Raw genomic sequence first — 16,120 nt, 5'->3', positions numbered from 1 at the left:
TCTTTATCTATAAAGCACTAAATCCCAACTAATGTAAGCTGAAGACTCTTAACAAACAGAGCAGGTCTAGACTATACTCTATGTTATATTTTTAACACTAGAACCGCCAGAGCCTTCTTCCAGACGGTTCTGTGTTTTATAATACAAATAACTTTTTTTTTAATAAAAACTATGAGCCTCTCATCCTATGACTTTTCTCAAATATGTGTCTTCTATGTTTTCTGAAGCCTATGCATAACTAAAATAAAACACACAAGATTTCTGAGCGTTTATACCTCTAACTGCCACCGCCGTTATACAGACGGCATTGAAGATGATACATTTCCAGGATTGTTTTCCCGGGTCTCTTTAGAGGTTATATTTGCGCTCGAATTCAACAAAGAGTGACAGATAGGAGACATACAGACAGATAGTTAGAGACCATAGACAGATAGATAGGATAAGACAGATAAACAGACAGACAGACAGACAGACAGACAGACAGACAGACAGACAGACAGACAGACAGATAGATAGATAGATAGATAGATAGATAGATAGATAGATAGATAGATAGATAGATAGATAGACAGACAGACAGACAGACAGACAGACAGACAGACAGACAGACAGACAGATAGATAGATAGATAGAGACATAGAAACATATAGGACAGACAGCATACAGCGACATAGATGCAGAACAATGATGAAGAAAGGATCAGGAAAGAGGTATTCTTTGGAAGAGGCTTTGGCGAGGATTCAGGAGAAGGACAAAGGGGAGTCTGATGGTGGAGAATTGTGGACTGGAGTGAAGAGGAGGAGAGCTCCGACTCAGACCCTGAACCCTCACGGCCCAAAAAAAGGAAAACATTTGTGCCAACTACCTCATTGGTTGGCGTTTTCACTCCAGGTAAGCAAGGTTATTTATTTTCTTCATTCAATTCTGTAAATGTATTTGTTTTTAAATTATTTTGTGTGGGATCAAGCATAACCAACAGTCGCGTGACAAACTATATGGTCTACAAACTACTGTATCTTGATGTTGGGTTATAAAAGTTTGAGTTATAAACGGTAAATAATATCTAAAATTATCCTCACTAATAACGAATAAGAAACTATAATGTAGCTGAATATAATATCTCAACAGCGCGACCTGATTCCCTGCCGACAGCTGCCGTCCGGTCAGGTGCAGAGAACACGCCTACACTGGTCTCTGAGAGAGCTCACACCTCATCTCCAGGTACAATTATTTTTTTGTAAAACTTGGTGTGTAGGATAGCTCTTTTGTTAATTATAAAAAACTAATTCAATAAATCTCAATAGTGACACCAGCAGACAAGAGTGCGCCAACGCCTTCTCCACAACTAACACCTCCAGATACAGGTATTGTAAAACTCTGCTGAAGTACAACAAAACATACATTTTCGTTTCCTAATAGTTATTAGAAAACGAAAAAAAAAATCTACAAGAAAATATTTACATAAATCCTAAATATCGATATCCTGAAAAATTGTGTGGCCAATCTTTACGTGTGCAATTATTTTTATGTTTTGCAGTCCCGAGCACATGTGAGCAGGGAAAAGATGGGACAATCTGGGAGATAATACGGCCTGGAGGACACTCGGGGAGGCAACAGTCCCAAAATGTGCATGCAAAGCGCAATATTGAGGACGCTTTTAGCACTTTCTTGTGCTTGCTGGACAGACAAATTCTGCAGCACATAAAGGACTGCACTGTGGCAGAGGCACGCCGCACTGAGGAGGACAGCTCATGGGATCTCTCCGTGGCCGAACTGAAAGCCTTCATTGCCCTGCTGTACGTGAGAGGGGCGTACAACAAAAACATCGAGATGGAGAGCTTTTGGTCGGAGGAGTGGGGACTGGCGTTCTTCAGGACCACGATGCCGAGGAACCGTTTTAGGGCAATAATGCGCTACCTGTGTTTTGACAGAAGGGAAGACAGGCAAGCTCGTCTGTGCATTGACAAATTTGCCCTGATGTCTGAGGTGTGGGATGGATTTGTCAGCAACAGCATCGCTTGCTACAAACCTGGGGCGTGCATTACTGGGGATGAGCAGCTGTTCCCCACCAAAGCCCGTTGCCAGTTTACCCAGTATATGGCGAATAAGCCGGACAAATTCGGCATAAAGTTCTGGCTTGCTGCAGATGTCGAGACCAGAGGGTTATACTAAGAAGCCGGATTTGCAGTGATCGAGGTAACTTCAGGGTTAACTCTGGATTTTCTGTACTACGAAGGTGGTCAACTCCTTACCAGGGTAGATCACCATGGTTATTCAGGCTGAATTCCTAACCTGCACTGAAGCAGGTTATGCTCAGGATCAGAGATCAGTTTGTAGTAAACTCCGCCCACTGACCAATCAGCTCGCTCGATCACGGAGCTCCGTGGGCTGATCACGAGGGGAGGCAGGAGAACTGTGGTCAAGCCCACAGTGGAGAAGAGACGGGCAGGACACTTTGTCTACCTGTATGATTTTATATATAAAATACTGATGACAGTTATTGATTATCTTTCCTGACATCATACTTAAACCGAGTCTGAGGTCAGATTATTCAGATTAAATTGTTTTGCTGTTTTAATCATAAAACTGCGCGTGCTTATCACTTTGAATCATGTTCTCATTTGTATTAGTCCTTTAACCACAGCGCTCAGTTTGATACCTTCAGGGCTGCAGCTGAAATATTAAGTCTAAAACTGTCACGACACAAGATTACATCAGAGAGAGAGAGATCACTGTCAGGGAATAAACAGTTATTATAGTCAGATATTTCTAATGATGAATAAACAGAGTTATTATAGTCAGATATATCTAATGATTAATAAACAGTTATTATAGTCAGATATATCTAATGATTAATAAACAGTTATTATAGCCAGATATATCTAATGATGAATAAACAGTTATTATAGTCAGATATATCTAATGATTAATAAACAGTTATTATAGTCAGATATATCTGCACTAAGATGAGAAATAAGACGGGATTTGCTCATTCAAACAGGCTTTGTCCTCTCTCTCAGTTCTTCATGTTTCAAACTCAGCTGTGTTGAAGTTAATCTGGATTATGTGTTTAACTTCTTCATATTTTTCTAATATCAGTGCAGTGTTTGAAATTCATTTCGATGTGCTGACGGCAGACTGTCCGTGTCTGTGATTGGTCACATGTTGCCTTCTCCGCCTTGTTCATGTGAACGCGCTCAGGGTAATTCTGGATTGACGCAACATGTTGATAACCAGCTTCGTATGACAGTTTAGTGTGATCTCCTTTGTTAGGTTCAGTGAAGCTCGATCAGGAGAAGATATCTAGGATATGTTGAACTCACTTCGCAGTATACCCCTCTGATACTTCATGAACGGCTTCCCATACCTCGGCAAGGATGACACAAGACCAGCCCATCAACGCCTGGGGGATAGTGTGGTCATGAAGCTGGTGGAGCCATATGTAGGAAAGGGAAGAAATGTAACAACAGACAATTTTTTCACATCCCTTAACCTGGCCAAAAAACTGCTGCAGAAGAACACCAGCTTGGTCGGTACCATGAACAAAGCCAATAGAGAGCTGCCGCCTTCAGTCCGGGTGCAGAGTGCAGAGAGGTTTGCTACAACGATCCTCAAACATGAGCGGGCAACCCTAACGGTTTACCAAGGGAAACCAAGGAAGAGTGTGGCACTCCTGAGCACCATGCACCCAACTGTGTCCATTGGGAGTGACAGAAAAAGAAAGCCTGAGACTGTCACCTACTATAATGTCACGAAGGTAAGCTATTTTACCATTTTACTTAATCATTTCACCATTATTATTATTATTATTATTATTATTATTATTATTATTATTATTATTATTATTATTATTATCACAAACATACTCAATTTCCGCTCATTACCATCAGGTCGGGGTTCATGTGCTGGACCAGATGGCTCGGCAGTGGAAAACGGAGGTGGCCTGTAAAAGGTGGAACACGGAGGTGGCCTGTCGCCATGTTTTATAACATTCTGGATATGGCTGCGATAAACGCCCATGTCCTATTCAAGGCCTACACCTCGAACACACTTCCGAGAAGAGCCTTCATCCTTGAGCTTGCAAAGCAACTTTGAGAAGAATACCTGCAAGTCAAGGCCAGTCTGACGTCTGTACCCACGGAGCCACAGCATCCGCAAGACCTGAAAAGGAGGCAGTGCCAGACTCACACGCACTGCAAAAAAAATAGGACTGTTGTGTCCTGCAAGGGGTGCAAGCGCCCTGTGTGTGGGAAATGCACCGCACAGGTTGACCACTTTTGCCCCAAGTGTGTGCCTTAGGTGCAGCGGCGCTGTCAAAGGTGCTGATCGTGCCTTTGTTCACCTGTTTGTTTGTTTCACTGCAGCATCTGTTGTTGAGTTCTATTGTATATAGTTTGTTATGCCCACAGGTAGCCTTGTTTTTGTTGTTTTTGGTGTTGTTTTTGTTCAAACATTTATGTTAATTCAGTTATTTGTGCACGTGTGTGTGTGTGTGTGTGTGTGCGTGTGTGTGTCAGGGTGGTGGGGTGCGTGTATGTGTTGTTCAAATTTCCTCAATGACGGGGAAACAAATCTATTGAGGAGGAGCTTCAATAAAAAAAGTTTCCTCATTATTATGGTGTTTATCTCCTTTTTATTTTTATTTTTTCTTTATATTAAAATGCCTAGACTTATATAACCAACAATTTAATAGACTACAAGTTATGACTGTTTCATTATGTGTTTTAGCAAGGGGAGACGCGGAGCAGCTGTAAAAAAAAACAGCGCACTAAAAAGCCGATCAATTGACATGAGTCATTTAAAAGGTTAAAAATCCTGCCTAATGCAGTGATATTTTGTTTGTACATAACATTAAGTTGTATTATTATTATTATTTATCATAAATTAATAAAAATATCATTAGTTGTGTGCTTCTGGGCACAAACAATTAAATTACATATGCCGTCTCAAAGATGGCCTGCAGCGCCTGGAGGGGGGTCTAGAATGTCGGCGGTCCTCGTGTTAACAAAGACCCAACATCAAGACAGGATAAGATCCAGTCCTATCTTACAGATAGGACTCAGTCTGATCTCATCTTAATCCACCATGAGCAGAGCACTTTGCAGCATTTAGGAAGTTACAGTGGCAAGGACAAACTTCCTTTAACAGGCAGAAACCTCGAGCAGGACCAGACTCATGTTAGTTAGACATCTGCTAAGACCGTGTAGTAGTTGTAGCAGCTGGATTCTGGCAAGTCCGTAGTATCAGGCCGTCTACGGCAGAGGAACCTACAATACAAGGGAGCTTGGAGACTCCAGAAGGGTCTATGATTAGTAACTTCAACGGAACAGGAAGAGTTAAAGTAAGTGACAGGCAGAGATTGAGACTAGTTTAGATTTGGACTCAGGCAATGGGGGCTTGACTCAGGCTCTCGTGATGGGGACCAGACTCAGACCTCAACTCAGGTAATAGGGACTAAACTGTCTGTGTACAGTTTTGACCTCGGCACAAATAAATATATTGTTTTTTATCCCTAACAACCTGCCAGCATCAAGCAGATTTGTGTTTCAGTGTAAATGTTTGATGGAGAACAGATTGTCTGGAGTCAGGAGTGTTATTACACTGAATTGTGTTCCTCCTGCTTTTGCTCTCCATACAGTCTGATTTTCCTGCAGACAGCAGAGCCTGCTGACACCTGACTGGTTGATCCTACTCCGACTACAAACAGATGGTCACATGATTTGATGTGTTTTTCTGCAGAAGAATGAGATAATGTAGAGCAGAGTGTTGTTTCCTCTCACAGTCCTTGTCACAGAGTGTGTTTATCCACAGGGGATTTATCAGGCAGCACAGCAGTAAGTTTGCAGTAATGATTACAAGTGATCATTACTGAAACCTGGGAATTAAGAGAAACCCTGCGTCAGCCATACACACGCAGGTTTGAGTTCTGTGAAGCTGTGTGTCTGAGAAGTTCTGCATTTCATTTGGGAATAAAACAGCATGAAAACAGACATCAGCCTCCGGGAAGAGGAGACTGTGTGTGTGTGTGAGTGTGAGTGTGAGTGTGTGTGTGTGTCAGGACTAATGTGTGTTCTGAGGCTCTGCTGCACAGACGGAAGCAGCTACACTCGTCATTGTTCATCTTGTCTTGAAATACATCAGGTACAGTTTTACATGAGTGAAAATATGTTTGCAGTTATTTTGGGTGACTTCCAGTTCCTCCTCCTCTTCTCTTCATGTGTTTTTATTCTTGTTGTGTTGATGCTAATACAAAGAGTCTGAATATGCAGACATGAAACTGTGCAGGTTTGAGGATGTGGTGTTGGTGTATCTCTGACGTGGAGCAGATTAAACCTGCAGTTTGTTTCTCTTTAAGTGTGTGTGTTTGTGTCTGTGTCTGTGTGTGTGTGTGTGTGTGTGTGTGTGTGTGTGTGTGTGTGTGTGTGTGTGTGTGTGTGTGTGAGTGTGTGTGTGTGTGTGTGTGTGCTGAAAGGCAGCCAGGCCTTGTTATTAGCAGTGAGAGTGTGTCATTAACTTTCAGTGTGACATTAAATTATTCCCCCTGGACTGAAGACAGAAGGTAAGGAACAAACAGAGGAACAGAGAGGAGAGGATTAAGGCGTAGATAATCATAAAACAAAGAAAGAACAAGCTGAGAGAAAGAGATTTAGATGGGTCTGAAGAGATGGAGAATCAGCTCAGAGTACAAGCTACCTTCAGTTTGGATTCATCTGCTGGTTATTTTCTCTATTTTGTCCTTATAACAAACACTCTTTGTTCCTTTTTATGTTTAATTATCTTGTAATATGAACAGACAGCTGTCAGTCTACTTCCGACGGACGAGGATTCAAATGATGATCCGGTCTGTCTCATAGTTAAATTTAAGAATAAATGTAATATTGCTTGTTACCTGGCTGTGTCAAATACTTGATTCTGATTGGTTAAACCTCATTTATTCGTAACAGCGATTGATTCTGGACTGCATAAGCATGACTAGGACCTGATCAGAAACATCATCAATCCACAGACGGGGGTTTGTCTAATTCCCCCTCTACCTGACTATGTGGTGAAAAGGTTAGAATGGTAGAGCTTGGAATAAAACCAATTAAAGCAGAATAGAATGGAATGGGATAGATCAAAGCAGAATCGAACAGAACAGATTAAAGCAAAATGGAATGGAGCAGAATATAATGGAATGGAATGAAACAGATCAAGCAGAATATAATGGAATGGAACGAAACAGATCAAAGCAGAATGGAACAGATCAAAGCAGAATACAATGGAATGGAACAGATCAAAGCAGAATGGAATGCAATGGAACAGATCAAGCAGAATGGAATGGATCAAAGCAGAATAGAATGGAATGAAACAGATCAAAGCAGAATGGAATGAAATGGAACAGATCAAAGCAGAATGGAATGCAATGGAACAGATCAAAGCAGAATGGAATGCAATGGAATGGAACAGATCAAAGTAGAATAGAATGGAATGGAACAGATCAAACCAGAATATAATGGAATGGAACAGATCAAAGCAGAACAGACTGCAATGGAATCGAACAGATCAAGCATAATGGAATGGATCAAAGCAGAATATAATGGAATGAAACAGATCAAAGCAGAATATAATGGAATGGAACAGATCAAAGCAGAATAGAATGGGATAGCACAGATCAAAGCAGAATAGAATGTAATGATTCTGACTTATTAAAGCCAAATAGCAGCTGAGATTAATTCTAAACATCAAAAGCGATGCTTGAGACAACCTGATCACACACATCATATCAAATCACTCTACAGAAAGATGTCTGCCCCTTTCCTCATCTGCCTGTTGAAACTGTGGTAAACAAACGTTAATGTTGCAAATGTGAAGCGGGGTGCAAAAAGCTCAAACAACCCCAATGAATCCAGCCATCACAATTGTAGTGCTCCCGGCCTGAAGTGGGCACTGAGTAGAGCATTTTTAAGCATAACCGCCCCTGTTCGCCACCTCTCTGGATCGTCATATCCTGCAATTTTACCTCACCCCCCTCTCTCTAAGGATACAGTGTGAGGCTGAGAGAGAGGGCGAGGGGCTCACACAGTCCTGAGTAAAAAAAACAGAGAGCAGGCAAACGTTAACCGATTCATCACAACTAAAGAGAGCAAGGGAAGGAACTGACCAAGCAACTGGACGAAATGAAAGGAGAGAGAGAGAGAGAGAGTGAGAGAGAGAGAGAGAGAGAGAGAGAGAGAGAGAGAGACAGTCAAGCAGAGAGAAAGAGATGGAGTGAGGAAGAGTCTCTGCTGGATCTCTCAGAGGAGTTTGGGGTCATTTAAATTCCTCAGCAGTCATTACACGCTCCTGTGGCTGAAGCCCCGACACCCTCCGTAACCAGAGTCCTGAGAGAGCGACCATCAGCCAGACTCTGACTCTGTCTGTGTGTGTGTCTCCATTCATAACGCACACACTTTCTCTCACTTTATCCATTAGCCTGTTGTCCTCCTCCTCCTCCTCCTCCTCCTGCAGAGGTTATTGTGGGTCAGGGAATCCTCAGTGATGCTGCAGGATGACCAGGCCAGTTTACAGACAAGGGCAAGACGAGGGTGGCTCCACATAACATGTTTTACTTGTAGGTTAGGTTAGACTTTAGAATCAGGGTTTGCATGTTTTTCTTCACCTTTAATATCTTAAAGACGAACATGACGCTCACAGTCAGAGCCCTCAAACCCTGGACACACACAGCTTTAACTCCTCAGATTACAGTTATAGCTTTTAAGATCATGACTAAGTTGTATGTCTATCTGTTATAATCAGAATAAAGTACTCGTAATTTCTCTCTGAAAGTGAAAATCTTAAAAGTTAGAGTTCTTGAATGAGCTCCTCTTTTTAAAGATGAAACATGGAGAGGTTTGTGTTTGAAGTTTCAGCAAAAGAAGAAAAACAGAAGTCCTGAAGTCCTGAAGTGCTGAAGAGTGTTTACCTCACTCTATTCATGAACGACAGCCTCCCACACACACACACACACACACACACACACACACACACACACACACACACACACACACACACACACACACACACACACACACACACACTGTGTTGTGAAGTTCAGTGAAACAGAACAATACAGAGAGCTCTGCTACGAACACTTCTGCTCTTCAGAGTCACTTTAAACGAACTGAGGAGAACTTCAAAAATCACCACTTTGGTTTTTAGGTTTTCATTGAACCACGAAGAATCACACTCGTGGTTCAAGCTGTCATTTGAGAGATTCTAAAGAAGTAATCCACAAAGGGAGGAGAAAATGTTTGACTTGAAAAATAAACAGTTTCAGAGCACGTTCAGTTTAAGAGCCTGTGTGTATACACTGAAGCCAACGCCCATCACCTCGATGTCAGAGCGCAGATCACAAGCTTCCTGTACACTTGACTATTAAGTCTGTTTTTAATGGCTTTGCATGCTTAATATTTGCACTGGGAAATTCACAAAGAAATCTCAAAGAAACACTGAAAGGAATAGTGTCCTGGTGTTAGCAGCAGCTCTCCCATGTCTTAAATAAGAAATTACGTTCAATTTATATACTATGTTTGAAGTTATGCAACTGGTGCAACCCATGGATGAGATAAACTGCAAAGAAAAGACTGGAAGAGTTTCACCACTATGGCTGTAAACAAAATTGAAGTCAAGAATTCTGTCCCCTCTTGAGTGTAATTGGGCAATGAGGGAGAAGTAACACTGATATCAACAGTGGTGTTTGAAAAGATGGACTGTGAGCTCAGAGACTAACATCGGCTGAGACGATGAGCTTAGGAGGCTAAACGCTGAAAACATTGTACTGAATGTATTTCTCCAGAAAAAAGGGGCTGCTATTGCAACAAACAGTGAGTGGTCACAGGCCCTAAACAATTCAGTCTAATTCATGCAACCATGTTGGAATAATTTTCCAGGACTATATGTGATTTTCCGGGACATTTGACTTTTTCTCCCATTTTCCAGGTGTTTTCCAGTACTGGAAAACTGGTCAACTGTTTTCCAGGTTTTCCAGGACGCGTGGGAACCCTGGCAGTCTTAGTAGATCACCCGCAACACGACCAGAAATAGCACGTGCAAAATTATTATTTGCACACGCAAATTAGCGCTCGTTATTTGGGATCTTAGTAGATCAGGCCCTTTATGTTTACCACCAAATAGGTCTCTGTCCAGGTTTTGAACCCTTAACTTTATCATGCCTTACACCACCTTACACCACAAAGTACCAACCACCTCACCACAGGCCAGCCTGGCAGTGTTTATCTAATTGAGATTTAGGTGATTTAATCTAAACATTTTATTGGGATACTTTAAAAGCACATGTTAGACTGTGTGAAACAAATGTTCCTCATATGGAAAGCCTCAGTCAGGGATGTGAACCAATAATTATTTTGTTGAAAATTGTCTGTGCTAACCACCACACAATTGACTGTAATGATCCGAGTTCATTCCCCAAACTAATCAGAAAGAATACCATCATGTTACTGTTCCTAAAGTTATCAGATTACATGTTATCAGAGTACTCTCCCAAAACCATTCAGATTACATGTAATCAGATTACTTGCAATCAGATTACTTTTCAAAGAGTAGTCAAATTACATGTAACCAGAATGTGAAAAAAGGGAAAAGTTTTGCTTCCGAAGTGAAAAAGAACTGATGCTTTTTCATCTGAGGTCTGGCACCTGACTCTGAGACCTGAGGATGTCCTGATATGTAGGCTACACCGTAAGAGTAAACACATTACATGACATGTGTATCCTTTGTCGAAATATTCCTTTCTTATTTCCATCTCCTCTTCCATTCCTTCCAACTCCTGTTTAAAATTTGTGCAGGGACTCAGCTGAGTAGTATTAACAGAAACAGGAAATGTTGGGTTCTGTCCAATCATAATCAAGACGTGTTGTCCCTCCTCTTTCCATTTTCTGAAATGTTGTTGTGTCTTGCCCTTCAGGGCCACCTTACACATCAATATTAGCCTATTGCATTCTGAGCCTATAATAGTCTAAGCCTATAGCAGTGGGAGTCTATAGCAGTCGGAGTCTAGAGCAATCTAAGCCTTTAACGGTTGGAGTCTAAAGCAGGCTGAGCCTATAGCCAGCTCTAACTATAAGCTTTATTAAAAAGGAAAATTTGAAGCCTCTTAAAAAGTAGAGAGGGTGTCGGCCTCCTGAACCCTGACTGGTAGATGATTCCAAAAGAGAAGGACCTGATAACTGAAGGTTCTACCTCCCATACTACTTTCAGAGTCTTTAGGTACGAGGAGCAGGCCTGCATGCCAGGAGTGTAGTGATCTTTGCTGACAGTGGTATACTGAAGTTAAACCGGCCTGTTAGAAGGATGAATCCAGCCTTCAATTTAATCCTAGAGTGGCCTATTCCCCTTGTTTGTAATCAATGTAGTTTAATCCAAAATGGGCAAATTCTGAGACTGTTTTAAAATAAATTGGTCCTAGTCTCTTTGAGTTTAGACAGCTCAAACAGGCGTATTACTCTAGGACCAGGCTTAGACTTGTTTGTGAAACTAGCTCACAGTCTGTGACTAAAAAGTCTTTAGGTGTGATAGAAGGTCAGACTTTAGTCCCCTTTGGCAGACATTCCAAAGTGTCCGAAATCCCGCTGGAAACATCTCTCAGAAGAAAACTCAGAAGCAAAAAGTAAAACCGTTTAGAGAAAGTAAATATCTAAAGTCTGCTGTTTTTAACCGATGTGGGAGAGCTTTGGTGACAAAATATTGTGATATCTTTTTATATTTGTCTTAACTTCAGAGACAGAGTGAGAGCTTTCTGAGGAGTGGAACTAAATAAAATAAATCACAGAGAGAGGGGAAGTGAATAAAGAGTGTTTGAGTGCTGACAGGGCGGTGTGCTGGCAGTAAGATGGACTACAGTGAGTTTAGAAGAGAGTGTGTAGCTGCAGATAAAACGCACAACATCCGTCTACTTCCAAAAAACCTCAAGGCAATCCAGACATAAAACCCTGTCCCTTTGGTAATTAATTCAGCTGGAAAAAGTAGCAGAGGATAAAAAATCTTTTGAATATATTCATTTCACCCCTCAGCTTTATTTTTCTCACATTCAAAGGTTTTTCTTGTTTTTCAAGAAAGAGGAAAGTCCCACTAAACCGACAAACTCTTTTCTTCTGTCTGGAGATACATCTTTATTTGAGGACAGGATTCAGAGGTGTGTGGCGGCATGGGACTATGAATGCATGAGGACAGGTCTGCACGTATTAAGAGAGTAGGCTCCTCTTTTTTACCCTGTCTTTAAAAAGTTGAATTACGGGGTCACAACAAATTTAAACAAAGATAATCTGCACTTAAACTGTGAGCTGTCATACTTCTAATGAGAAGGAAGCTCAGAGGTGACCGGCTTTAAAGGATGGTTTATTGCACAGAGCCGAACTTCATCAGAAAGTTTTGTTGCATCAACTTTTATATCTGGTTTTGTTCTAAAGACGAGGAAACTGTTACAAGATCAGATAAAAAGAATGTCGAATAAATGTTTGTGAATTGAAAATTGCAAAGAAATGAAAAGCAAAATAAGATGTTCTGCATAATATGCAGTTTGATGCTTTAAGTCCTGGAAACCAAGCATCCCTCCTGTACAATCTCGTCCTCTGAGTTTTTCAGTAACTTGGACAACACGTTCAAACTAGAGGCGTGTTTAACTTTAACCCCTGACTCATAGAAATTCAAACATTGAACGTCTGAATCTTGAGTTATCTACGTAACTAGCAGAGCTAAAGTTAGCAGCAGTGTTGGAGGCTACCAAGGTTGTCAAAAATTTTGAAAAGAGTGAAAGAGAAAGCAAGCATGGAGATAAGGTAAAGAGAGGGAGAGCACAGCTAAAGAAAACAAAGTGCTCAAATAAATAATTAATACATTGTGTCACATTGGTTATGCTGTTTGTCTCTGCTCCGCTCTCCATCACAGCCTCTACACCCCTAACTCTCCTCAGTGACAGGTCGGCTAATACTGTACTTTAAAAATCAACACATTGATTCATTAAAACAACTGTAGGGATCTCTGTGGAGTCCAGCTGACTTCGCATTAAGCCGATATGTCTCCATTTTTGTTGTCATGTTGCAGGATGTTTTTCTGTCAGTCTGACTGAGGGGGCGTGTCCTGGTGAGAAAGTGACGTCAGTGCATGCTCTCTGTACTGATAATTCTTCTTTACTTCTACCGCAGCAAACTTCCTGTTTGAACTCACATTCAAACAATCTTTGGCATTTGTAGTGTGTCTAAACCTTCAGAATAAAAGTCAACTATAATGGGACGGAGAGTCTTCAGAGAGCCTGTCCTCTTTTCAACAGACAGACTTTAAGAGTTTCTTTGTCTTCTTCATTTGCAGCCTGTTGCATCACTGTTTCCCATGTGATCCTCCTTTCTTTCTTTTTTACCTCTGTCATTAACAGGTGAGCACTGCTGGGAAGTTCTTCAGTCCGACTCCACAAAGTTGTGCAAGGGTCCAATTTTAAGAGACCATGAGCAGCAGTTCACAGCTGTGAGTCTGAGCTGAATGAAAAGAGTCCTGTGAAGAATGATGCACAGATAAAAGGATGAGTGGATGGAGGTTTAAACCAGACAGGAAGATCTGCACTCGCCAGGTTACCTCTAAAACAACCTGCCTCTGCATGCACTCATCACTGAATATCAGTGATCAATACTCATGAGTAACATTTGGCCTGGACATGTGGTAATGGCAGTGAGGACAAAGGGGTCGTCTGAATTGTTATTATATTGAACCCAAAGGTCTGTTCAGTAAAATATACTCATTATTCAATGTGTAATTTAAAGGGGGAGTAATCTATATAATGATAATAAAAGCTCTCATGGTGTTTTATGAGCTGTGTCATAAATTAGTGGAGCCCACTTAACGTCCTCTCTGTCATTATTTATGTTGTAGGAGCGTCGTGACACTTTGTCTTTACCGTCTGCTCATTTATAAACAAACAGCTGTTTGGCTCATGTTTCACAGCACAGGTTTTAAATAATGTGGATGTCACTGTTTGATATTTATCATCTTTTATCCTCTCTTTTTTTCAAGGCTCTGTTTTTCTTATTAATGAAGGTGAAAGCACATTTCTTCTTTAGCTCTGCCTCTTCTATTTGTATATGGTTCAATGTGAAGCTCTGAGGGTTCAAGTACGGTGGCCCCGAAGGTCACCTGATCAAACATTTTATGACCACAAAAACACGTTTTAACTGATCGCGAAAAAACACTTGGTAACACTTTACAATAAGGGTCCCTTAATTAGCGTTCGTTAATGCATTATTAAGCATTAATTAACAGTTTAATAATAGTTAAATAATCGTCATAATGTATTACCTAACATTAACTAACACATTAGTTAGTGCATTAATAAGCAGTTAATTAATGTCCACTGCTCAGAGTTAATTAATACATTATTAAGCATTAATAAAAGTTACAAAACTTAATTAGTTAACCATTAGTGAATGCTTTCTGGACCCTTATTGTAAAGTGTAACACATGCATCACTTGAGTAACACATTATAAATGCTAAACTGCCTCATAAGCATAAGCATAAGCGTGTGCATCACTTTTAAGTGTCCTCTGGAAACACTTCTGTTGTGTTGCTGTCTATTTGCAGCGCGTTTTTCTAATGTATTGTGTTGTGGTCTTTGCATCGCGTTTTCTAATTGCTGCGCATGTGTTGTCAAATTGATGAAGATGTTTTCTTAATTTGCTTGTGTTTTGTCTTTTTGCATGTCTTTTTTTAAGTTGCAGTGCTGTGAGCTCTCAGGGCCACCGTACTTCTCTGTGCCAGTTGAGATGTTATCTGTGATTATCTGTTTTATTCTAAATAAAATGTGTTAAATTCTTTATATGTGTTGCTTCAACTACATTTCAACTCATTTTGCTTCAGCGTATGTGTTACCTAAGAGATACATGTGTTACACTTTACAATAAGGGTCCAAAAAGCATTCACTAATGCTTAATTATGGTTAAGTATTGCTTATGAGGCAGTTTAGCATTTATAATGTGTTACTCAAGTGATGCATGTGTTACACTTTACAATAAGGGTCCAGAAAGCATTCACTAATGGTTAACTAATTAAGTTTTGTAACTTTTATTAATGCTTAATAATGTATTAATTAACTCTGAGCAGTGGACATTAATTAACTGCTTATTAATGCATTAACTAATGTGTTAGCTAATGTTAGGTAATACATTATAACGATTATTAAACTATTATTAAACTGTTAATTAATGCTTAATAATGCATTAACTAACGCTAATTAAGGGACCCTTATTGTAAAGTGTTACCAAACACTTTGTAAAACACAAAGAATTGAATAAATACCAAATTATTTTATGGAATGTTAAAACAATCCACAATAAGCAAAAACATGTAATGACACAGAAAAAAGTTCATAAAACACAACAAATTCTCCAAACAAACTTTATTCACAAAACACAAGAATGTTTTATGAAACACACAGAAAAACATTTCACATAAAAGGACAATTATTTTTGTATATTGTAAATATTTGTGTGTGTAAAAATATTTTTGCATGTAATTAAATAGTTGGTTTTGCATTAAGGTTTACTTACATTTTATATTATACACATGTACACCAAAACAAACAAACACACAGACAAAAACACACAGAGGAAAACTAAATAAACAATAAAACATAACATAAAAACAAACAAAAATAAAAAATACATATATTAATTCCCTCATTAAGCTGACAAGCTGGACCATAATTTCATACTTCTTCTTAATTGTTAAATGATAAGAAAAAAAATAAATCTTTGTTCACTTCTCAAATGTTGCAACACTCTAATGAGTGTATCCTAGCTATCCTATTTAAAAAAAAAATTAACATGATCACCTTGGTGCCAAATGAATAAATAAGGAGTACAGCAAATGGAAATTCAAGACAAAATAATAGAGCATTGTCTGAGGGTTTGGGGGTGGAAATTAATTTAAATCTATCATCTTTCATCTTTACCTACATATCATCCCTCACTAAAATACTGGAGTTACAAACTACTTTATTATTTGAAAATGGAAAAAAGTTAGCCTTTGAAATTAACAAAATATTAAATTTGAAAACATATGAGGGAAAGTATTACACACACAAGCATTTGTCCAATATTT

At 39.8% G+C, this 16,120-nt stretch overlaps 1 protein-coding gene and 1 long non-coding RNA gene across 2 annotated transcripts; both read left to right on the top strand.

Annotated features, from left to right (window-relative positions):
* The first annotated feature begins 1,149 nt into the window (after positions 1-1,149).
* On the top strand, positions 1,150-1,578 carry LOC117815933. Its single transcript, XR_004631883.1, has 3 exons — positions 1,150-1,221; positions 1,305-1,364; positions 1,538-1,578. It is a non-coding gene; the product is annotated as an uncharacterized LOC117815933 (long non-coding RNA).
* Positions 1,579-3,264: 1,686 nt separating this feature from the next.
* On the top strand, positions 3,265-4,613 carry LOC117820014. The gene is given in 3 exon segments (XM_034693627.1): positions 3,265-3,757; positions 3,891-3,932; positions 3,934-4,613. Coding segments are annotated over 3 exon segments (612 nt in total). The 5' UTR covers positions 3,265-3,349; the 3' UTR covers positions 4,096-4,613.
* The last annotated feature ends 11,507 nt before the right edge of the window (positions 4,614-16,120 follow it).

Source organism: Notolabrus celidotus, chromosome 1 (genome assembly GCF_009762535.1).
Source record: "Notolabrus celidotus isolate fNotCel1 chromosome 1, fNotCel1.pri, whole genome shotgun sequence".
NCBI lineage: Eukaryota > Metazoa > Chordata > Actinopteri > Labriformes > Labridae > Notolabrus > Notolabrus celidotus.
The sequence above is the reverse complement of the archived record's forward strand: the minus strand, read 5'-3'. Positions and strand labels throughout refer to the sequence as shown.